We start from the raw sequence: 25,087 nt of genomic DNA, 5'->3' as shown, positions 1-25,087 counted from the left end.
TTCTGATATACCTGATGTGGTCCCCCTGCCCCCATCCCCAAAACCTGCTTCTCCTGTGGCATTCCTCATTTTAATTAACCATAAGTCCATTTTTTCAGTTGCTCAGGCCAAAAACTTGTAGCAATTTTGACTCCTTTAAGGCCGATACACAGGTAGTCTATCAGCAAATCCTTCTGGCTATAACTTTAAAATATACCCAGGATCTGACTACTTCTATTGCATCTACCACAATCACCCCAATTTAAGCCACCATCACCTTCTGACTGGATTACTGACTAAATTATTGCAATAGGTTCTAAATAGGTCTGTCAGCTTCTACCTATGCCCTCTAACATTTATCCTCAACATAGCAGCCAGAATAAAGCTGTTAAAGCCAAAAATCAAATCGTGTCACTCCTCAGCTCAAAACTTGCCAACAGCTCCTCATCTCTGAGTAAAGACCAAACTCTTGGGCCGGCCCGTGGCTCACTTGGGAGTGTGGTGCTGATAACACCAAGGCCGTGGTTCGGATCCCTATATAGGGATGGCCGGTTGGCTCACTAGGGAGAGCGTGGTGCTGACAACACCAAGTCAAGGGTTAAGATCCCCTTACCAGTCATCTTAAAAAAAAAAAAAAGACCAAACTCTAAACAGTGGCTTCCAAAGCCCTACATGTTCTAGCTCTCTGTTCCCTCTATTCATCTCCAGCTAAGCTCTCCTTGCTGTTCCTTGAACATGCCAGCTGTATTCCTATTTCAGGGTTTTTGTACTTGCTGCATCTATTGGAGCATGTCCTCTCAGATGTCCGCATGCTTTGCTTTCACAAATCTTTGTCCACACTCACCAAGGTACTTCCCTGTTGTATTTTTCTCCATAGCATTTATCACCTTCTAATGTACTATGTAATTCACATACATATTCATTATCTGCTGCCAAACAGAATGCAGGTTTCATGAAGGCAGGGATTTTGGTTGATGCGTTTATACAGTATACTCTATGCTTAGAACAGTTCATTTAAAAAATTAAAGCAAATGTTTCTCTGATGGATAAAAGAATTTTAATAATTAAAAAAGTGATTTCAAATTCAGGTTTACTCTAAAATAAAGACATTTCCTAGCATCTCTTCCTCAATGAACTTGGTTCCTCAGCAGTGATTAAATACATACATTTCTGAAGATAAAAAAGTAAATTCTCTCTTCATGTATATGTATATGCAGACACACAAATGGCTTTTTAAAGTCTTTAATCATGAAACTTCACTTTCAAATTTACTAGTATAATTAAGCTTTGTTTAGCCACAAAGGTCTACCTATGTCAATTTTGGGGAGTCAATGGTCAAAAAAACCCCAAAAAACCAAAAATCTGAAAAAGGCCATTTTTACCTCCTGAGAATTTTTATTGATATATTTTTAAAAATCACAGAAATTACTCACACTGTAATAATGTCAACTAAGCCACTTTAATTTGATATGTTAAAGCTCCAATTATTTTCTTAAAAAAATTTACTAATCTTGTGACCGGTACTTCTATTTCCTTATCTGTAAAATGTGAATAATAATATTACCTACTGCATGTGGTGGTGAAGATTATAAAGTTAATAATGCACGTGAGGTGTTGGGAAGAGTGCCTGGCACAACTTAAGTCCTACAGAAGTGACTGCTATTATTCAGTTACTACTACTACTAACACTGCTATTGTAACTATTAACAATAGTACTTGGTTCTACTCTTCAGAAATCACTTTTAAGTTTGTCAGTGTACATCTGGAGGATCTGTGAAGTTGTGCGATTGAATATTTCCACACACTGTCTTGAAAACCATACCTTGCAACTAATTACAGGGCTAAAATTTCTCCTACTCCTTGTCACTAGTCCTTACCAGTAACATAGTTCTTTGAGGGCATGGAGACAAGCTAGACTTTCTTCTCTAGAATAATACCACTGGTTTTATTTTGTAATGTTGGAGCTTATCAGAAAGTGCAGTAATAACTAAATTTTATTTGAATGGCTTAATTCTAAGTATTGTGTGGCTTTAAGCATTATCCAAGTAAGAATAGTAACTCCCAGAGTTTCAGGACAACATGGAAATGAAGTACTAGGGCTTTACAGACTTAAAATACTTGTAATAACATAGCAATAAAGTGGTGTTCTACCTTCAGATATTAATATCACCAACAAAACTTCATATACAGAAATGTAAATCCTTCTAAAAATCCTATTAGAATAACTAATGATATTAAGCTACAACTCATATTTAAGACCCCAAACTGTTTTTGTGAATGTGCCTAATTTTGTTCTCAGTCTAGTTTTGAAGAATTAATATGCAGAAAGGAACACTGAAATGATTTTTTTTTTTAAAAAAACCTTATTCCTGAAACAACTTTTCTTGATATTCCTCCTTCACATGTCATGTATCACTCCCCTGCTTTAATGGTTCCTCACTACATAAATTCAAGACTCTTTACTATAACTTACTTTAAAAGTCATTCACGGTATGACCTAGCTTGATTCTTCTAGCCTCGCCTACAACTCCACTCTTAACTTGAACATTGTGCTCCTACCAGAACGAACTTCTGTTAGTTCCCTGAACTTGCTGCACTCTCTTTCCTCTGGCCTTTTTACATACATGTTCTTCCTTTGCCTGGAATATTCATCCCTTCCCCTATCTTCATCTAGATTATTCCTACTAAAATAATTACATCTGGGAAACTTTGCTAGATGTGCCTAAGTCACAGTTAGATGCCCTCACATTAATTCCTCACACTTCTTCTGCCTTTCCACTTATCACATGGCCTGTCCACCAACGGCTTTTATTTCTACTTAGACTTTAAGTGTTGTGAGAGCACAGACCAAGTTTGCCCTATGCATTATTCTATTTCCAATATGAACTCCATAAAGCATTTTGCCTGTTTCGTTTGCTGATATAACCCCAGAATATAAAATAGTGCTTGGCACATGGCAGTAATTCAATAAACACTTGATGAATGAATGATCAAGCTATGTGCTTTACATACTATCATTTTGATTTAAAGTATATTACCATACTCAAAATAACCAAATTAGTGGGCTTGAATTCTTACAGAATATTCCAACACTATTTTTTTTATATACAGTGAACAAGGGAATAATAATTAAGTATAAACTTGTTTATCTGTAAGGGTAGCTAAGTATCAATGTAATTATATCTTCCTCAATTAGCAAAAAGTATTTAGTAGCAAGAGAAAAGTGAATCTCAAACACTTAAGCTTTCTTTGTATAACACTAAAAAGGTATTTACTTAAATTACCTTCTCATCCCTGTTAACATCCTTCTACGCCAGAAGAGCTCAAAATGTTTTGTTACCTTGGATTCTGATAATTACTTTCCTAAAAAAAAGTCAATTCTAAGCAAGCTAATAAGAAAGCCTGTAAGTCTTTTGATCTTTACCCCTACTTTTAGTTCATATGCAAAAATATGATTTTTTTTTTTTATCTTATCAGGAGTTTTATATACAAATAGGAAATTACCACCTTCCCAGTTGTTTCTGGAGGTCTAACATGTACTGGTAACATTGTGCATAGTAAGTCATCTGGGCTTCTACAAAGTCATTCAGACAGCGGAGGTGATGAGCCTGCAGAGGAAAGTTACAGTCAGTTCTTAGCTCTATACTCTACTTACAAAATGGCAAATGCTACAGGGAGACAGAACACAACATTGTACTTAGGGAGAATCACCGGTATCTAGCATCTTACTACAAGGCTTATTAAGACTGACCTCAATGAACAGTACAGTAACAAACTCTGCTTGGCCAATATATACCAAAAGTAGATCTGATGAGGGTGGGAGAACTACGTGATAAGGTGTAAGCAAAAATTTAAAATATTTCTTCACATATCGGGGAAAGTGCCATAATTTAAATTTCCTTGGTAAATAACTGAAAAAGAAGTTCAGTTTTTCCTCCCCAAATTGCCTTAGAACTATCAAAGTCTTTTGTTCCAAATCAATTTCCAATGGATGAACACTCACGTGTGTACTGCTGATTCCTTCTAGCAGAAGTCTGGTAATCTCTGCTTGACGATCGAACTCACTTTGAGTTATTCTTAATTCCTGCTCAGACTTAAATTAGAACATAGTTTTAGAATCTAATTAGAAGAATTTAGCCCATCTTATATACATTTGTTTAGACAGTTAAACAAACCCCAAATTATATATGATCTGGCAATTCCATGATTCTGCTTTGTATCCAAACTGGTCCATGGCTTCTAGACCTTGGCTTTTCTATATTACTCAACCTCAACAGATCTGATTCCTTACCACTGCCTGACTCAAAAGAATCTATTAATGCCAAAGCTTATAACATACTCATAAGAGCTTAGAAAAACTACTATGGGACAGTCGAGATATTTTCACACATTTTCTAGATCAATTTTGCTAAATTTTAATATTTTAAAAACTCTTAAGATAACCACAGTTTTACAAGCATAAAATAATATTACTGCAAAAAATTCTTAATTATCACTATAGTTTCTTACTTTGAAGTTAGACAGTCTTCAATCTCAAATGCAAGATATTTTAGTATGAACCCACAGGATTTTTACCTCTTGTTAACAAACACTTGTTGTTAAGAACAGTTATTAAGTTCCTTCAAAAGATTCTTTACCCTACATTTTAAATGTCTTTTAAATTTTCTTTCCAAACTATGCATAAAATATCCTTAAGCAGAAATATCACCTGTTAAGATACACTAGGGTTTTAAAAAGTTTTTCTACAAGTTATGGTTGACCTTCAATCAGTATGCTGCTAAACCAGTTCTCCATGGAAGAAGAAGAAAAAAAACAACTCTAATATCCTGATTTTTGTGGTATAAATACTTCTACCATGGCTGATTTCAAGCTACCAAGGTGAAGTAAGTCATGGACTTTGGAGTTAGGAAGATATATATATCATACCATACTGGCTTCAACCATCCAGTTATAATAGTTCACCAAAAAACCAAAAAGATCTAAAAATAATAAATACTAGCAAAAAACATCTTGTCAAACCTTTAGCCAGGGTTGGTTGGTGCATGGGATGTAGCTTATAACAAATACTTGAAAATGTGGAAGTGGCTTTGGAACTGGGTGTTGAGGAGAGGCTGGAAGAATTTGGAGTAGCAGGCTAGAAAAAACCCAGCTGCTGGTGGGAGTTTAGAAGACAAGAAAACCAAGGAAAGTTTAGAACTTCTTAGAGACTGGTTAAAAGATGGGTGAGCTGAATTGACAGAAATACAGACAGTAAAGGCCATACTGAGGAAATCTGAAGATAGAAATAAGGAGTTTATAAGAACTGGGACAAAGATCACCCTTGCTATAAACTGGCAATGAACTTGGCTGCATTCCGTTCATACCCAAAAGTTTAATGGAATGCGGAACTTCAAAGTGCTGAACCAGGGTATTTGGTGGAAGAAATTTCTAAGCAGCAAAGCATTAAGGAAGCAGCATGGCTATTTGCAACAGCCTATGCTGAGTTATGGCAGAAAAGGCATGAGGTAAAACCAGAATTTATAATTCACAAGAAAGCAGAGGGCAAAAAATTGGAAAATTTTCAGCCTGGCCACGAAAGCAAGGGTCTAGCCTGATGACTGTTTGCTAAGGAGATTAGTACAGAAGAAAGGGATTATCGAGAAGGCAAAAAAGACCTTGAAGGCATTTCAGAGATCTTCAAGGTTGCATCTTCCATTACAGGCCCAGATACCTAGAAGACAATGCTCTTGGAGAATAGGCCCAAGGTGCCCTCCATGGGCTGGCTGTCCACGGCTACATCAGGATGCTGGTTCCTGTACCAGCACCCCAGCTGCTTTAGCTATTCCTCTGGCTACCCCAGCTGTGGCTAAATTGGCCCCAGGTGTGGCAGGACCTGCAGCTTTGGAAGATACAAGCCGGAAGCCTTGGCAGCGTCCACACAGTGTTAAGTCTGCAGGCCCCCAGAAATGCCCATTTCAAAAGACATATGGAAAAGCCTGGGGGCCCAGGAAGAGATTTGTCACAGGGGCAGATTTATTGCATAGAGCCTTCACTAGAGCAATGCTGAGTGGAAACATGGGGTCACAGTTGCAGCAGAAAAACCTCACCAATGCCATGTCTAGTGCAGCCATGAGGGAGGGACAGCCATGGAGACCCCAGATTCGTGGAACTACCAGAATGTAATGCCAGCCTGGAAAAGCTAAAGTATTGCCTGAGACCACAAAAGCTGGAGAAGTGGAGCTGCCTCCAGTCTTGGGGACCCAACCCCCACACCAATGGGCAGAGAATGTGGAACATGGAGTCAAGGTAAATGACTCAACAGCTGTAAGATTTAACGCCTGCCTTGCTGGGTTTTGGACTTGCCAGGACCTGCTACCCAATTCTTTTGGCCTCTTTCTCCCTTTTTGAACGGGATTATGTACCCTATGCTTGTCCCACCATTGTATCTTGGCAGTAGATAATTTGTTTTGATTAGACAGGTGGGACTTTGAACTTTAGACTTTTGAGCTGAAGTAAGTTAAGACTTTGGGGATGGAATGAATGTATTTACTTGTGAGAAGGATATAAACTTTGGGGGCTGGGGTAGAATGCAGTGGATTGAATGGCTCCCCAAATTATTAAAGCTTAATCCCCATTGTAACTGTTGAGGGTGGGAAATCCTATTATGGTAATTAAAAGGTAGGGCCTTGAAGAGGTCATTAGAATCTGATGACCATGCCCTAATGAATGGATTAATAATGGTGGTCATGGCGTGGTTCTGAGGGCTTTAAAAGGAGAGCATATGAGTCTCTCTCTGCTTCCATCATCTCACAATGTGTCACTGAAGCCACCACCAAGGAAGACTCTCATCAGATATGTTCCCTGGACTTTGGACTTCCCAGCCTCAGAAAGTGTAAGCAATAAATATTGTTTCTTTATAAATTATCCAGTTCCAAGCACTTTGTTCCAAGCAACAGAAATGGACTAATAAAGTTGGTAGTGAGTGGGGAGGAGAAAATAAAACTTCACAGCTCACTGGAAATAGCTTATCCTCCACTAGGAATCATCATTGGTGACAATGTCATTATAATAATATTTTTTACTATGTCTCCAGTATAGCTTTTTACATTTTTATAATTTACATTTCCAAGATTTATTAAGTACAAAAACAAGGACGGAACTTTTTCCTCTCATGCCCCAATGCCCTCTCCTTCACCCTTTGATGGCAATAATTAACCTAATGAGCCACTCAACAAAGAAATAGCAGAAAAGTAGATAATAGTTGCTTTACTATCCCACTGGCAACAGACCTGTCAGAGGTCTAAGAACTGACTACTAGATTAGATTTATAAAAATAAGCCTGAATTACTCAATAAGTGAAAAGTTGAAATTTACTTGACTAAAAACAGAATACATGGTGCTTTCATAGCAGAAGTAAGAAGCAGCAGAAGCAGAAGTAAGCTTCACCTGGAAGGTAACATAAAGCAGAAAAAAGTCCCAGGAGAAGAAAAGAATCAATGTTCTTTCCAAGGAAAGCCTAAAGGAAACCCATCATTTCAGTGTTACATATGCACTATTTGTCATTCTGCTTCAGTGAATACAAAAAGGCTTTGATTAATAGAAATAACTATAGTAAACTAAAAACAAATAAACTTCAGAAGTGAACTAGGCTAGTTACATGAAGGTCTTCAATTGTGAAAGTACAATTTGATTTGGTGGCCTTTAGTAGAAACGCAGAAAAGGCAGTATTTCTCTACAATGTGTAAGCAAGTAAGCTAGATAGCAGATTAAAGTAACCAGGAAGTTTGAGACTGAAGAAGAAATAATGTTTTAGTGCTAAGTACAGTGAATAAAAATATAATAAATGATCTCATTAAGGATGAAGGATCAGTCTTCTAGGTTTGAGCAAAATTTAATATTTAATTGTGAAGAGAGGCATCATGTTATAAAGCTTAGGAAGTCATTCTATGTACACTCTAGACTTTACATTTAGGAAAGGTAAATGACAGTAAAGAAATGAATCTCCTTTCTTTTTTCTTTTTTTGGCGCTGGCTGGTACAGGGAACAGATAAAACCTTGGTGTTACAAGGCTGCGCTCCAACTAACTGAGCTAATAACCACCCAGCCCTGAACCTCATTTCTTGAACAAGTTTCAGTGTATGTCCAGGGTGCCTGCACAACATAGTCAAATGTCCCAAACCATCTATATTTCTAACATATAATTGCGCATAATAATCTGAGAGACTAAGGAAATTTAAATTAGGTTCAGCATAATAAGCATACTTGGGAATAAAATGATCCATATTAGAAAGATAGATACAGTTTTAAGAAAGACAATGAATTTAAAGGGCTGATATTCTGTCCTTCAGAAAATCTCATTCCCTGACTTAATTTTATAATTAAGATGTAGAGTTCAAGGGAACAGACCTTCTACTGCTAAGAATTATCATTACTAAACTAATTGATCTACACTATATAGAAGCATAATATGTGTTAGGCAAGCAAGAAGAGTACTTTTAAGATATATCTTGGAAAGGGGGCAAGAATTTGTTGGTCTGTGACATCAGGATTGGATACCTATAAGCTACAAATTTTGGTCATGCTTCTGAGGCATTTGCTGTGACAATCTTGGTTGGTGTTACCTATTTTTTCTATGGGCTTAACCCTAAAATATTCTAGGAATATGAAGTTTTAAAATTTATACATTTTTTAAAAATTATAAAATGACAGAAGTGAGAAGGAAAAAAAAAAAAAACTCCCCAAATCCATTTTGATATATTTCCTTAAGATTTTTGGATATGTACAGATACAATATAAATATATTTCATGAATTTCTTCCCATTTATTATATAAACTATTTCCCAAACTTGCAGAGAGTATAAGATCAAGTCAAATTTTTTGGTGTACCTGTATGCCAACCGGAGGGAAAAACCTGGTTTTCTTGTTCAACCTATATTCCCTATGTTGCTCTGCTCCCCCTTTGCACGCTAACGGTTCAGAAAGAAATCGAAGCCAGGGTGGAACCATGAATAAGCTGATGAATAGATTACTCAAAGGGGGATGAGAGTGTAAGACAAGAATTCCACACTGAATTTCCAAATTAACTCTATAACCTATGCATAAAACAGACTGTATAATCAGCAATCCTACAAAGCCAGAAAATATAAAGTTAAAGTTTAAAAAACTATTAAAAGTCAGGGGCCACAATTATCACCTGTCCTCAATCTCCAGCATCATCCTCATTTATAGGTCAGATTTCAGTAGGTCTGAACATGAGGAGTAAATGAAAAATGCTTCTGAAGATCTAAAATAGCATTTGAAACAAATCTGCACTAAAGTCCTGATTTTATTCCTTAAATTCTTGCTTAATTACAGAGAAGATTGGAAATGGTAACACAGGCAGAGGAAATGCTAGCAGCAGTCAAATGGACAGCTTCTAGAAGTAACAGTCTGACATTGAGGGAGGAGACAAAGTACTTGAAAAACAACAGATCCAATTTTTACACAGTATAATAATGGATGTTCAAAATAATGACCTTAATTTAAGTAAAATTAGATATTTGCTACCCTTGTATTTAATGCACAGTAAAGTATATCTTTAACAGATATTTTCAACTAATGCGACTGAGAAAAATTAGCTTTGGTACTGGAGAGAACAAGCATCAGTTACGTAAAAAAATTCATTTGTGTGATATATGATATATCCAATTCTCTGAAGATATAGGACATAGTGTTAACTATATTTTACATTTTAAAAATTGTCATTTAAAAAAATAATGTCGTGAATAAAACCAAGTATTTCAATTGTCTTCTATCAAGGCAATGTAAGATCACCACTTAATATAACAGGTATCTAGGATTTAACAGGGTATGCACAAACTCCATCTCTGCAGCATTGTTCTACTGCTTCTATGGAGCTGCTATTAGCCAAACAGACCTTAGCATTTCCAAAATTTCAGATTTTATAAGATACAGTAACACAGACTGGCTCCATGGTTGTTCCTAATAAATATTTACTGAATGAATGAAAAGTAAATTCTTGTTTCATAATTCTATAGTTTAATAATTTACTTACTTTTGTCACTTCCTCTGCCCATATCTAGCCAGCATTAAAAATTAGAGAAAAATATACAGCATGAAAGAAAGTTGGAATTTAATTTTCTACAACTTAGTATAGAAAAATGTAAATGTTTTAATTGAAATGGCATACTCTCCTTTTCCAGACTCATATCAACAGATTAAACACAGTAGTAACTAAATCAGTATAACTTAACATACTGTGAAAGTATGTCTTTTACATGTATCAATACATCAGCACTATCAATTTTTAAACCTTATGCTAATCCTATAAATTAATAAGAATAACAGTTTTCCCAAACTGGGAATATCTAACCTCTCTTACTTCCAGTTTTCACATTGGTAAAATCAGAGGTCTGAACTAAATGGTTTCTAATTTTTCATTTAGATATAAATTCTAGAATTTTAGAAAATGGAAACAAAGCAAGGGTAAATGGACACTGAATGCTGATATAGCCTTTTTTGGGAGAAATGATAAACTTGATACAATGAATTTAAAATGACCAGAGTTAAATATATCTTACTATAAGTAGATGACGACAGTAGTAAAACAAGTGCTGAATAAATGAATCAAAATCTGCTAATTGTTTAGAAGATATTTTTACCTAAAAGAAAACCTATAATTTATATACTAAATTAGTAATGACTAAAATATTCTCACACTCCATTAAAATTTCATTTACCTATACATAGGACAATGGAAATAAATGAAAATGCATTCTCTTGCTATCTAAGGAAAGCCCTAATTTAGTTAGGGCTTCAATAATTATAGTTAAAAAAAGACAAATAACAAAAACATGTTTTACATATTCTATACAATAATCTTTCCTACTACATAGATTTTTTTTCCTGCTTTTAGTTCAGTGCTAATGAGAAAAAAGCAGTCAATATTACCAACTTATTACTAACTTTACTTCAGATTCCTTGCTACTTCTAATGGAAGTAATGTATCATAAATTTGTACTGGCTAACATATACAAATTGTACGGCTATGTTCAGATTTTTACAACTTTCTATTTTATCAAAATTAAAAATTTCTAATATCTGAAAAATTTCCTCAAATTGAGCTCAATATACAAGGGGTCTTCAAAAAATTCATGGAAGGATTATGTTATCTTTCAATTTCATTTTTCCATAAACTTTTTAAAGCATATGTGTCCACATTGGATACTATAAAACCATTCTCATTCTCTATTCTTCCCCAAGGTTACCACCATCTTGAAACTTTCTTAAGTGAGTTAACATGGGTGAAGAATGGGCCTGGCCATTATAGAAATACCTAACCTACTGGGATTTGTCTTGGCTTGGAATGGCAGAAGAAATTATTTCTATGTTGAGTTTGGATGATAAGGTAAACGTTGAAGCTACTGAGAAGCAATATCAATTTGTATACCTTATACCTTTCTCTAAATAAAGTATGTTTTGTTAATTTTCTTTTCCAAAAGTAAAAATATGAGGTGCCAGCTCAAATTAGCATCTTTTACTGGCTGTAAAAAGGCACTATATATTTATGCATAAATTCAGATTCTAAAATCTATACTTGGCATACTAATACATTTGACAATTGGAATACACAATATCTTTTCTTCGAGTTCTAGAATCACTCCATCTAGTGTTTTTTGTTAGACATAACAAGTGCATGGCTTCAACTATTTTAGACTTTTAATGCGGCTAATAGCAAGAGAAGGCACTTTATTCAAGATATAGAAAACACAGTAGGCCAACAAACCTTCAGCCATTTTACATGCAGGAAGTTGAGCATGTAAGAGAAATTTACCATAATGTTATCTCCTTCAAGGCGAGCAGAATTTAGTTGCTTAAGTGCATAGGTAAGAGACAAAGAACACATACCAATGAACACAGTGAAACAAGTTACTTCTGCACAATACAGAACACACTAAACAAGTATTAAAAGAGCCAATACAATGTTTTTTTCTACTTAAAAAGAAACCCAAGTACATTTATTGTTCTGTGAAACTTCATATAGTGGTGCCTATTCATTTTTTCCAAGATTCAAATTTTTAAAACAAAAAACATGGCTGATGCTTGATTTTAAATTAGAATCATTTAGGGAAAACTGATCACTTTAAAGACTGCCAGTTACCTAATTTTCACATATGAAAGCCCTTCTGCCTACCCACAATTTTCCTATTCAAAGATCATTTCCATTTTATGAATTCATGAATGCCTTCAACCACAATCTCTTTCAATCGGCCCCAGCCAGGGTCTTGGCATACTCTGAAGAAATATGAAAGGCATGTCAATCCTTACATATCTAATAAACTTTAAATTCGAACATGTGTACATATAAAGTTAAGGTTATATGATGGTGCTATAAATTTACTGAGTTTACAGATTAAAGATTTAGACCACTGTGGAAATGCCTAAATGAGTAGAGGGAAAGATTTGCTATATGATGTTACATAAGTATTTACCAACAAATTTGGATGCTCCAAAATAACAGAAGTCTAAACCTCTAAATACTGGAGAGCTTTGAAACAAGCTGATTTTTTCCTTCCCATTAACAAAACTCTAAAATAATTTTTTAAAAAAGTTTATATTAGACTAAGATTATGGTAAAAAATTTAGGTGCCTCATAATTTAAATGTATGTCATATTTTGTTCGTACTTCTCTGACATAGTTTGTAAAAATATTTTCAAAACTGTATTTTTGTACATGTGAAACATTAAAGTAGGGTTTCTCTTTTCTGCTCAACTGGTATATTTTTGAGAAATACCTTTGATGTTGTTTTACCATTCTTCAACATGCGAACTAGTAATACAGAAGTTAGTAAAGTAGCAATACTGGATCCAGTCAGAAATTTTATACTGATAGGGCTAAAATCATCAAGAAGTTTAATCTACTATACTGGATTGTGAACTGAGGGGAATGGAGATTTTGCATTATTTATCTATGAACTCCTCCCTCAGTAGAATGCTAGCACAAAATTAGCATTCAATGAATATAGAATTTAAAATGAGGTCACAAAAGTGCTGATACACACGGGTCCCAAACCTTACTAGCAGAGGGATAATTATCACAAAACAATTAATCCATGGAAATTTACAAAGAAGTGAAACCAAAGAAAGTCTGGGGTTAGATAAACCTCTTCAGTTACCAAGTAGGAACCAGAAAACCAGTATCAAAGAAGAAAAAAAAAGCAAACCCATAGTAGTTTCTATTTTTTCTGTATTCTTCAAGTAAACTGAAGGGAAATACAGAGGGGAAAACGATCACCAAATATAGAAATACCCCAAGGCTTTATGTAATAATAACACTAAAAGGACTTTTCCTTTCCAAAGTATTTCAGACACTTCTACAAAGTTTGAAGAAAAATGAATTGGTTATCTAGGGGAAAGAATACAACTAAAATCAGGAAATGTGAATTGTCTAGACTAATATTTCTAATATTTGGCTACAGTTAAATTTTGTTTTATGTAATTTATAAATTCTAAAAGAGCTGTGTATAAATGAAATTTTCTGAAAAAAGTAATCTGTATCATCTTTCATTTTAATTTTAAACATAAATTTCTATGAAAAAAACTTTGTCCTCAAAAATACACAGCACAGAAACAATACTAAGATCTTTCCTAGATATATCAAAAGGAAATACCTATTACATTTAGTATTTTTCCCTCCCATTAACAAAATTCTAAAATAATTTTTTATAAAGTTTATATTAGACTAAGATTATGGTAAATAATTTAGGTACCTCATAATTTAAATGTATGTCATATTTTGTTCACACTTCTCTGACATAGTTAGTAAAACTATTTTCAAAACTGTATTTTTGTTCATTGTGAAACATTAAAGTAGGGTTTCTCTTTTCTGCTCAACTGGTATATTTTTGAGAAATACCTTTGATGTTGTTTTACCATTCTTCAACATGCAAACTAGTAATACAGAAGTTAGTAAAGTAGCAATACTGGATCCAGTCAGAAATTTTATACTGATAGGGCTAAAATCATCAAGAAGTTTAATCTACTATACTGGATTGTGAACTGAAAAAATACTAAAAAATCTCAAATACTTTTACTACTCTTATACTTTTTAATAGCAGTGGTAAAATAATTTAGAATAATCAAAAGACTTGGTATACTGTTAAATCTATGTGTTTTCTAGCATTTTTCCGGGTAAAAAAGTAGACTGTCATTATCCTGTAATAGTGCTTGTTAAACAAAGTTTATTATTGAAAGTTGACAACAGTATTCCACAATCATTGGTGGATACGTGTAGGCATTTTGAATAAAGAGATTCTGTTCCAGTTTAAACATTTATTTCCAAATGATCCCTGTTTATCTTAATTATTTTTTCCTGATTATGAAATTAGTATCTTAAAAGTCACTTTACATTTTACTATAAAAATTCATTTTTAGCAATGAGAAACTGATAAACTAATTTAGGGTCTCTTGCCATCTACAGTGTTCATTTTCAAAGTTTTGATTCTGCAGATACTCCGTTTAGGGAAGTTATGTTATTTGTGATTATGATGTCATGATAAACTCTGATACGGAAATGCCAGTGAATTTGGAATTAATGTCTTATCAAAAATAGCTCTTCTCTAGCAGTAGCTAAAACAGAATCTCCAAAAGGGTAATTTTATATAAAAAATTACTTATTCTGCTCAAGAAAAGTATGGGGTAGTCTTATACGACATCACTATCCAACACCACATTATCAGTTTTAAATTCCTCTCTAAACCAATTCTCAACCTTTCTTCCCTCATGCAAGAGAACTATGAGACTTCTACCAGCACTGTGGCAATATGCTCACTAAGGCAATGATTCTTGGTAGTAGCAGTGGTAGTGAGTTGGGAACAGAAGACAGTGGGAATAACATGCTTCTTAACAAAACATATCCCTTCGTTTAAATTAAAAATTAACTTGTTAGCTTCCTCTAACAAATTCATATTTGTTTATATTGTACTATCTTAAAGGTATTCCAATTCAAATCTGATTAATCTTTTCAAACTTATTAACTAAAAAACTTATAAATAAAACCTTCTAAGAAAGTTATATATAATATCATTGAATTATTACGTTTAATATACACACACTCAATTTTAAAACACTATTCTGATGCTGTTTTTCCGAAAAATATTCCAGAACTTATTTATCCAAATGGGTTTCATTCCCTTCAAAATAGATACCTGGGAGTACATGCTGCCACTGTTTGAACAGTTTTGGAACTATTTGTGGTGATAATTTCTTTAGTCAGTTTGGGGGAGTCATATGTGGAAAGGGGATTCATCTAATTTTTAAGCCACATACAAGTATTCTCAAACTTGATTCATTCTCATTTTAATTATTATCTGCTTTGCTATTTCCAAATATAATAAATCCATCATAAGACATATCTGCCATCACCACTGAGGATATTTAAAGATCATGACATACCTTTAGGAGTTATAATTTTTGCTTTTTAGCAACGGCTATACTGTTGAATATCGCCTCTTGATATGACTACTGTGCACTGACTTGGATATATTAAGTTCTGATAAATTTGTTTAAAAACACAAAACCCTAAGGTCATATTCTAGTCATAAGGGCAGTCTGTATCTTGCACGGCATATTAGTAGAATATTTTACAAACCACTAAAACAAACAAACAAACAAACAAAAACCACTACTTACTGAATTTCTAGTTTCTGCAGCTTTTGCCTTTTTTAGTCTGGTTTTTGCAGCATCCAAATCCAGCCTCTTATTTTGTAATAGTTTCCTTTCTTTCTATAAATATAGAAAAATAAAGGCTAAAGATGCTAACATCCAATCAGAGTATTATTCTCCAGTAAATATATATATATATCATCTGATAAACAAAGATCTATGATTACAAAATTGGCTATAAATGGTCACTTACAAAAATTTCTTTTTATTGTTTTCAATTTTAAAACAATCTAGGCATTCTAGATATCTGGGAAATCTGGGAAAGATGGCAGGGGATAGTAGAAACAAAGGAATATTCATTTTACTATTTTGCGATTTTGCCCCCCAGGGAACATTTGACATCTTTTTGGTTGTCATATTTGGGGAAGGGATGTTACTAGCATCTACTGGGTAAAAGCCAGAGATTCCACTAAATTTCCTACAATGCAGTATAGCTTCCACAACAAAAAAAATTCAACCCAAAATGTCAGTAGTGCCAGGCTGAAAAGCCCCATTTCAAATTGTTACAGATTATCCAGAAAGTGTCTATGGTGAAGAAAGTATGGGCTTAGGGCAAGGTTCCTGATGACCTTTGTGATATTCCTCAAGGATTGATCATGCTGATCTTAATGTGTCGCAGCACCAAAAACAAATCAACTACTAGAAAACAGAATTTTGAAATTAAAGAATAAATAATTAATAAAAGTTAGTACAGTATCTTAGAATTCCTCATAGGAACTTCAAGCTTCTGTATAATGTGAAAGTTTACTATAATTCAGTTTGCTTTATTAATTCTTAGATTCCATACATCAAATTTCATCTTACTGACAAGATAATACATTTTAAATCATATTTTAACTTGGTAGTTCTTCTTTTGTCTCAGGCCAAATAATTGGTTACACACAGACAAATCCACTGTAAACACACTGAAAGTTTCTACAATATTTTGTAATAAGAAATTGGCAAATTAAAGTTTCAAGCTGTATTTACAATAAAGAGCAGCCTTACATAAATCTTAGGAAAAAAATTCATCTACCTCTTCACTCTCCATCACCAACAAAACAAGTTAAACTAAAAAATACAGACTAACAGATTAGGTTTGAGAAAAAAAGTGGTCTAATATTTATTTCTTATACTTCAGCAATAAAACACAGCAGTGTGAAAAGAAGGTAATACACTTCTATGGATGCATAAAGACATGAAATATAATAGCCAGAAATATACCTTCAAATAATTAGGTTTCTAGCCCTGAGTTTAAATGAATAGTTAGTTATATGGCTATACTATGATGATATTTTGTACCATATTTTCATAATCACTCCGGGATCCTGTCTACAGATTAGTGTTGGTTATGAATGAGAACAGATGTAAAGGCATCTCAATAAAACTGTAGGACATAAAAATAGAGTCAATGGTGTCAATAGTCCTTTATTTTGGTTTAGTTTCATGTTCTAGTAAACATGCACCTACCTAGATTATTTAAGTTTTCTAGTCTGCTACATCTACAGTCATTAAGAGGGATAATAAGTCACTAAAAACTATAAGTTGTATGTCTAAATTATTTTTCTAAAAATAATGGAACATTTTCCAACTCACAGCAATTGTTTTGTAATCTCCTTCTATAAAGTTTCTTAATGGAGTGAGAAAATTTAAGGCTGATGATTGAATCAGCTCTCTGTCTGCTGTTCCAATTCGTTTTTGTGTTTCTCCACATTTAATAAGGGCATTACCTGCAAAGGAAAAAAGTTGTTTCTTTTCTTTTTTTAAACATTGGTAATGTTAGAAAATAAAATCATGAAAAGATAAACTAGCAATTTGATCGGCTTAAAGGTTAGTTGTCACTTGTTTTCTTAAGTAAAATCAAATAGAATGAACTGAATTAAGGTAGTTTTATTTTAAAAGTAAATTTAAGATTATAAATATCTAAATGAAAAAGACAAAAATGAATTTCCTACCATATCATAGTTAATTATACCAATTCGACCAATGGGACTAAAGAGAACAGACACACCAAAAAATATTTATGGTCACAGCTCAAGCAGTGTAGTTATATTTTAAAAAGTATAATTCTTACAATATTTCAATAAGTAGATCAAGTCATAATTTGTCCTGTTTCTATACCTATGCACATCTCAAGTATCTATAAATAATATTCTGTACCTTTAAGTTTAAAAACTCCATGTTTTTGCAACACATATATCCTGAACAGGATAAGGACAGCAAGAAAGTAGAGTAAAAACAGAACCCAAGACAGGGTTCTACTCCCAGTTTTACCTCTAATAAGCTTTAATTCTGTGGATCTTAATCCTTCATGTTAGAATGAAATTAGATCTGATCAGTAAGGAAGGTACACGAGTATAGTAATTAAGAGCTCTGTCTCTGGATATAGATATATCTACATTTGAATTACTAGCTGTGTGATCATGGATAAACTATTTAACTTCACACAGCCTCAGCTTCCTTATCTTTAAAATGGAAATATTAGAATTTACATTATAACCAGGATATAAGTGAGGATTTACTGAAATAATACATAAATATATATACTGTAGAGTGTTTATTAGCCCAATGCCTGGAATACTCAATTTTTTAGCTATTACCAATAACTAATAATAGGTACACAAAGCCCAGTTCCAGAAATCAGGGTACATTCACTGGAATTGCTAGAGGTGCAAACAGATTAAACAAATTCAAAAGAAAGAAAATCTAGAAGCCTTTATAATGTTCATGCTCCACTAGGCCTTCTGACTGGTGAAAGAAAGAATGGGCTGGGTCTCCTCACTTACCTTCATGACCCCAGCATCTAACTAAGCCTGGCACAAATACATAATAAAACATCTGTTAAATGTATAAAGTTTTTCTAAAAATTAACAGTTAAAATTTGGAAGTAATTTTAAATTTATTTTAAATGTTAAGCATTTTCAAACTTCTGAAAGAAAGATTTTTAAGAACACAATTTAAAAGTTTCAAAGTTGTACATCTAAAAAGCCAGTCAATGGATTAATGGCATTATATAGTATTTAGGTTATTTCCTTCTGACATAAATTAACTACTAAAACTTTATCCCAGAATTTATGAGCTATTTCGTAAATCAGAACTATTTGTGGAAACTCATTTAATCTCCTACCATTCATATCCAAATAATGACCAATTTCTTGCAGAAGTTCTAAAGAAGAGAACTATTAGCCATAAACGACAGGAAAAGAATCTATAGAAATCTGAAATAGTCTCATGTTATGAGAAAATTAGATCTGAGTGATAATAAAGATACATAATTTTGAGGTTTGGAGTTATACATTTAAAAACTCAGTACAGCAACTAACAAAGCTGCCATAACTGTAAAACACAGTCATAGAAAATTTGAAATATATAAGAGGAAAACAGAAATGAAATGTAATCCAAACATCCACACATAACCATTGTTAATATTTTTGGGGTACCAACATAATTGCAAGATTGTAACAACAGCATTAGTGATTTGTTGAAACACTTACAATGTGCACCAAGTACTTTTAATATAAAATAAGCCCTCCAGAATGCTTTAAAAAAAAGTAGGAGACATGTAAACAATAATTACCATATATCACAAGACGTATTACAACAGAAGTTTTGTAAGACCAATGGGAGTACAAATGAAGAATTCATTTAACTTTTTAGAACTAAAAAAGACGTGAATTATCTAAATAACTAAACACATGCTTAAATATGTTAAATATTACATTGAATTGTACATATTTATTGGTCGCCATAGTTCTCAATTCATCTAAAACTTTAACAAATTTGAAATTAAAATGAATTCTACTAATATAGTAATGACATCTTTAAGTAGTAAAAATCTAAACATAAAGATATTTCTTATCAGAACTTTTTCCCTGTCACCTACCATAAGCTGTTCCTGGGCCAAACTCAGTCCCTGCATCAATCATATATTGTCCCAAAAGTTCTGGGTTGTTTACACGACTTGGAACTTTTCTATCCAGTTTCTCATAAACAAATTCTTCTATCCTGGCATCTAGGAGAAAGGTTAAAATCACCAATGATTTCAAAAAGCAAAACTATTTAAAAATTGTTTTGTTCCAACTACCAGCCATTTACCACTTCTTAAAAATGAAATTAACATTCATTCAAGTACATATCTTAATATATAATTTTTCATTTATATGTTAGAGAATTACATAACTCTAAGAAATTATATTTCAGATATTTAATAAAATATCTTGGCACAAAAACATTTAAAAATAAAGCTAATGCTATTATTTGAGTATTCTACAGGAATTTAAGTTCCAGAAGGTTGACAGTAATTCACTTAATATCTAATGAAGTTGCCTTTGCCCTATTTTTAACATTTTTAAATCTAATTCTTAACTCTGAATATATGCTCATAATTTCAAAATCAGGGATTTCCAGCTAGGAAAATATGGATAAAAGGACCTAGAAGAACCAAAGAGTCACAGCTGACACCTTTAGCATGAACATGTGCTCTCTCTTGTCTCCTGTCTAAATATAGACGCAAGAGCTTAAGGAACAGAACAGTTCAGATTTGTAATAACCTTAGTTATTAGCATAATATTTAAGACCAAAGAAATTCACATTTACATTGCTGCCCCAAAAGTAAGGTATTACAGGGATAAATGAGAAAATGACTGAAGTTTCCAGAAACAATGATTAAGTATAAATTAAAATTACAATCCAAAAAGAAGCTAAGTCAAATAAAAAATGTCAGTACAGTAACTAACAAAGCTGGCAGAAGTGTAAAACATGATTATAGAAAATTTTAAATGTGTAAGAGGAAAATGGAAATGAAATGTAATCATTTCAAAGTACCTCACATAGATTCCTACATAATTGGAAGTTTCACAGTGCACTGAAAATTTTAAAAATGAGCTGAACCAGTAACAGAAACATTTCAGGAGTTGGCAAAAGTTAATTACAAAATATAAAACAGGGTGTTGGAATATTTGTTTTTATGGTAGATTCTGGTACAAAATTGTAAGAGTTTTCAAGCAGAAATTTAAAAACCTTTATATGAATTAAAACCAAAATGAATCTTTTCAAAACATAATCATTTAGAAGAAGCTAACTACCTTTAGAATTTCACTTTCTCATTATGATTCTTAGCTTTGTTTGCTTTTCTACCTACCTAGTCAAAAGTTTAAAGTTGAATTGTATGTTGATTTCATTCAATTAATAAAACATTTGGCATATTAATACCAATATATAATAAGTGTTTCATTTCAATATGTAATTCAATAGGTCATAATAAAATCTCAACAAAATATGCAGGTAGTTCTGCTATAATGCAATATATATTTCTGAAAAATCCTAGCTTCTGGAAAATCATGCACTAAAAATAACATAGTAATTACAGGAAAAGAGGGTTAGGTCTCACCGTTTTAAAAAATCTATGTAACTTTATAACCAGAGTGTAAACAGAAAATAAAAACAATTTTTTACTACTCTGTGACACAAAACAGGAGCAAGGGATAATTGCATTCTATTTTTCCCTGTTTACCAGTCATGTATGAGCTTACTTACCATTCAGAAAAACATGTTTAGAACAGACTATATATGTGGGGAAGTCTGGACAGCGCAAGGAACAATAGGAAAAACTGTCTTACTACTTTTGAAAAGTGCCATGGTATATAATTTAAATGGCCTTAATTGAATAAGAAATACCACATGTCCAAAGACAACAGGCCTCACTCAAAGTATAAAAGGCTTATTTTAAAAGGTCACCACAATTTAACTAAAATGGCACAGAATTACTAATATTTGTATAGGGCTTGAAGTTTAAGTTAGTGTCTAAAAGTAAATTTATGGCACGTCACGACACAGTCATAATCATTGGGGAAAAAGGAAAGAAAACAAGCACTGTTAAAAAGGGAGAACGCAACTGAGGCCACTAGAAGTGGGGGTGGTTAGGAAGAAATTGGTAAAGGGCCACAAAAAAATGTTTACATTGTGTAATCATAAAATAAAATTTAAAAAATTTAAAAACACAAAAAACAAAACATTTTTGCCTTTGTCCTTCAGTTTTGATATGTAAAGCTCATAATGAAAAGACTGGATGTCAATACACCTGGTTCTAATTTCCACTTCTAATTAGCTATGCTACATTAGACAAGATGCTAACTTCTGAGTTTCATTCAATAAACAACTACTATACACCTTATTTGCAAAGTTATTGAGTTGAGTGATCTGAAAAACCTCATAGTTGTCTGAAAATCAAATGTAAATACGTAATGCAAATTTGTAAATTTATGTAAAAATATAAATTTACTATTTAAGCTACTATATAACTTTTCCTTAATTATTTAGGAATCATTCTTCCCTGAATGAAAAGGGAAAATGTATTTATCTTCACAGCCCCTCATAACTCTAAAAATTCAGAATAACTGTGAAATTGAGGTTTCAATAGGATTTTACAAATGCCTGAAAAATGTTATTTGTAAATTGTTTATCATCTCTTCTTCACTGTAAGCACATAAAATAATATCTACAGACCCTGAAACCACTATTAAAAAATTCTATGTTTTTACAGAGTCATTAAACCTATAATGTTAAAAAAACTCCACTAACAGTACTTAAAGTAGACAAGAGGTAAAAAGTTTCTTACTTGGATTTGGCTGCAATAACACTTCAGTTTGTTTCATTATTTTTTCTGTCCATATTTTGGTACATTCAGCTTTGCTAAGGAGGTTCTCTAAGTGAGCATCCAATTCTGTCTTCTCTGCCTGGCCAAGCTTTTCTTCTGTGAACTGTTATCAATTATAAAAAAAAAAAAAATTAAATATACCTCAAATAAATTTTAGGAAACTATATCAATAAGTAAAAAGCAAACTGAAATCCCACCAAGCCTAAACATAAAAATAATAGTGCTCCAGATTTGTTTGTAAGTTATTGCTTATGTACGATTTTTTTTTGCCCCTATGGTAATTTATCCATACCTCTTTTGTAGCATTTAGGATGACCTTACCTCATAGTTATCACATATCCTTACTTTTGTTAAAATGAATGGTGTAAATTCCAAAGAAAATCAGCCATACTGCATGGTATATCAAGTTTATAAATATTTCTTATATATTACAGTAGGATAGTATATTGGTAAGTAGTAAAAACTTTGAGTCAGTTGCATCTGAATTCAAATTGACTGTACTGCTAACTGTGTGATCTGAGCAAGCTTTTGAATATTTTTTCTTTAGTACCCTCTATCTTAAGAGAGAGACAATATGTATCTTACAGTGTTTTGAGGATTAAGTGACATTATATATATAAATCACTTTGTTCAGTGCCTGGCAATTATTATTTTAAATTTCAAAAGGGCTGTTTACATTTATTGTAGTTTATGTATGAGTATTATTGGCACTTTAATCACACCTAGTTAGATAGGTTTTTATGGGATGTTCTGGGAAACTATCATTTAAGTTGTTTCTTTAGGGTTTCCAGAAATTTATTTATAGACTAACTTTTGGAACATATCTTATTCATACTGTGGAATCATCATTTAAAATCATAAAATGTCATTAGACATACATCAATTTTTATTATATTGACTGTGTTGGTGTTTGAGGAAATATAGCATTGCTTATACAGTAATAAAAAGGTAAAGATTTTCTGTGTAGATCTTAGGGAGCCTTCTGGATACTTTTAATTAAACACTAGAGATGGTGACTCAGGCTGTTTATTGTGTATAATTTTCCTCTAGAATATGTGGCTTTCCTTCATCTTAACACAGATAAAGCACTAGCACTAATTCTATGCTTAGTCATGACTCATTTCTAGCTAACAAAACAATGTTCACCTTGCCTTTTTTCCCACTCTCATTTTAAAAAATGTCTTCTGCTGCTCTATTTTCTGAGTTTTATTATGTTTCTTTCAACATCCTTCTTCTTCGTGTAATACTTTCAGTTGATTATCAGCACTTTTAGCTGAAGGGTCATCTACAATTTTATTCTTAAACTTCTAATTACAACCTCTACTGAAGGTCCTGTTCAGGGGCTAGAAATAACAGCTTTAATAGTTTTTGTAAAGCCTTAGGTCATTTTGAGACTGGCCTGTAGCCAAGCCCTGATCCAATGGGTAGAACTGAGAAGAGCAGTTCTAAAGCTACTGCCTAAGCCCATAAACTTGCAGTGTACTGTAATGGAGGACTGGGCACTGGGCAAAAGCAAATCCTGATCCCAAGGTCAGTTGGATAAACTATTCAACCTCATTCTTAAGAGCAAACCTGGTATTCTTTACAGATCCCTGAAGATTCTAAGTGACAGACCTACTACTGAGATACAGATTAGAATTTTACATGTTCAACGTCTACCATCAATGGTTAGATAGAATATCTCTCAGATAAAGAAACCAACAGGAAGGGAAAAAAGAGAATACACTCAGACGAATATCATCTATAAATGATCCAATAAAAATTCTTCACTTAGCACCTTAAAAATTGGAACCACATGCATAAATTTTCCCTTAATAAGTACTGTATATTCATTTTGTTTGTTCATTCCATTTACTCCAACAAATACTTATTAAGCACCTATAATGTGCTAGGAACTATTCTTTTTTTCTTTCTTTTTTTTTTTTTTTTGTCGTTTTTTCATGACCGGCACTCAGCCAGTGAGTGCACTGGTCAAGTCCTATATAGGATCCGAACCCGCGCTGGGAGCGTTGCCGCGCTCCCAGCGCAGCACTCTACCAAGTGCGCCACGGGCTCGGCCCACTAGGAACTATTCTAAGAACATGGGTTTCAGCAAGCCAACAAGACAGACAAGGTTTCTGCCATTAGGAAGCTTATATTTCAATGGGGGAAGATGGACAATAAACAAACAAATAATTTGATAATAAGGGTACAAAGATATAAAGATAGTGGAGAGAGGACCAATATAGGTGGATCTATTGTTTCTGATGACACAATTAATGCAAGTATAGAGGAAGAATTCATTCTTCCGTGGGGGGTGAGGGGGTTTAGGGGAGGAGGAGAATCAGCAAAGGCTTCAGTGGGAGAAGGATGGGTGACTTGGGCCATAAGGGGGAACAGGAGTTTGACAAGTATAAGATGGGAGTGGTTAGAGAAACATGCTTCTCTAACATATGACCTGAGATTGAATAATAAGTCAGCTATGTAAAGGTAAATGAGCTCTGTAAAGATATAAGGAAAGAATATACAGTCCTCTGTTGATTTATCTTTGAGTTGCATTATTTCTATAGGATCATTAGCACCACCCTTTATGCATATTAAATATCAATTTCTTTGTAGAAGTCCTTAATTTATATTTAATAACCAAGAATAATAATAGAAAAATCAGATCAATAATTTAAAAATCAATATTTATTAGGTCAGTCTTTGTGCAAGGCACTAAGAACTAGAAGACAAGGTCTTTGTTACATATGCGAACAAAATGAAAAATACCATCTAAGCAGTACTCACCTA

At 33.1% G+C, this 25,087-nt stretch overlaps 1 protein-coding gene across 1 annotated transcript in view; it reads right to left on the bottom strand.

Annotated features, from left to right (window-relative positions):
- The window catches only part of SH3GLB1 (SH3 domain containing GRB2 like, endophilin B1), a 43,402-nt gene that overhangs the window by 9,823 nt on the left and 8,492 nt on the right, over positions 1-25,087 (bottom strand). The window contains exons 2-7 of the mRNA XM_063104016.1: positions 22,277-22,418; positions 19,544-19,672; positions 17,257-17,390; positions 15,649-15,741; positions 3,983-4,072; positions 3,487-3,587 (exon numbers count right to left, since the gene is read on the bottom strand). Coding sequence (XP_062960086.1) covers positions 3,487-3,587; positions 3,983-4,072; positions 15,649-15,741; positions 17,257-17,390; positions 19,544-19,672; positions 22,277-22,418 — 689 coding nt within the window. The remainder of the gene's footprint in view (positions 1-3,486; positions 3,588-3,982; positions 4,073-15,648; positions 15,742-17,256; positions 17,391-19,543; positions 19,673-22,276; positions 22,419-25,087) is intronic.

This window comes from Cynocephalus volans, chromosome 8 (genome assembly GCF_027409185.1).
Source record: "Cynocephalus volans isolate mCynVol1 chromosome 8, mCynVol1.pri, whole genome shotgun sequence".
Taxonomy (NCBI): Eukaryota; Metazoa; Chordata; class Mammalia; order Dermoptera; family Cynocephalidae; genus Cynocephalus; species Cynocephalus volans.
Note: the sequence above shows the minus strand (reverse complement) of the source record. Positions and strands in the feature narration are given on the sequence as shown.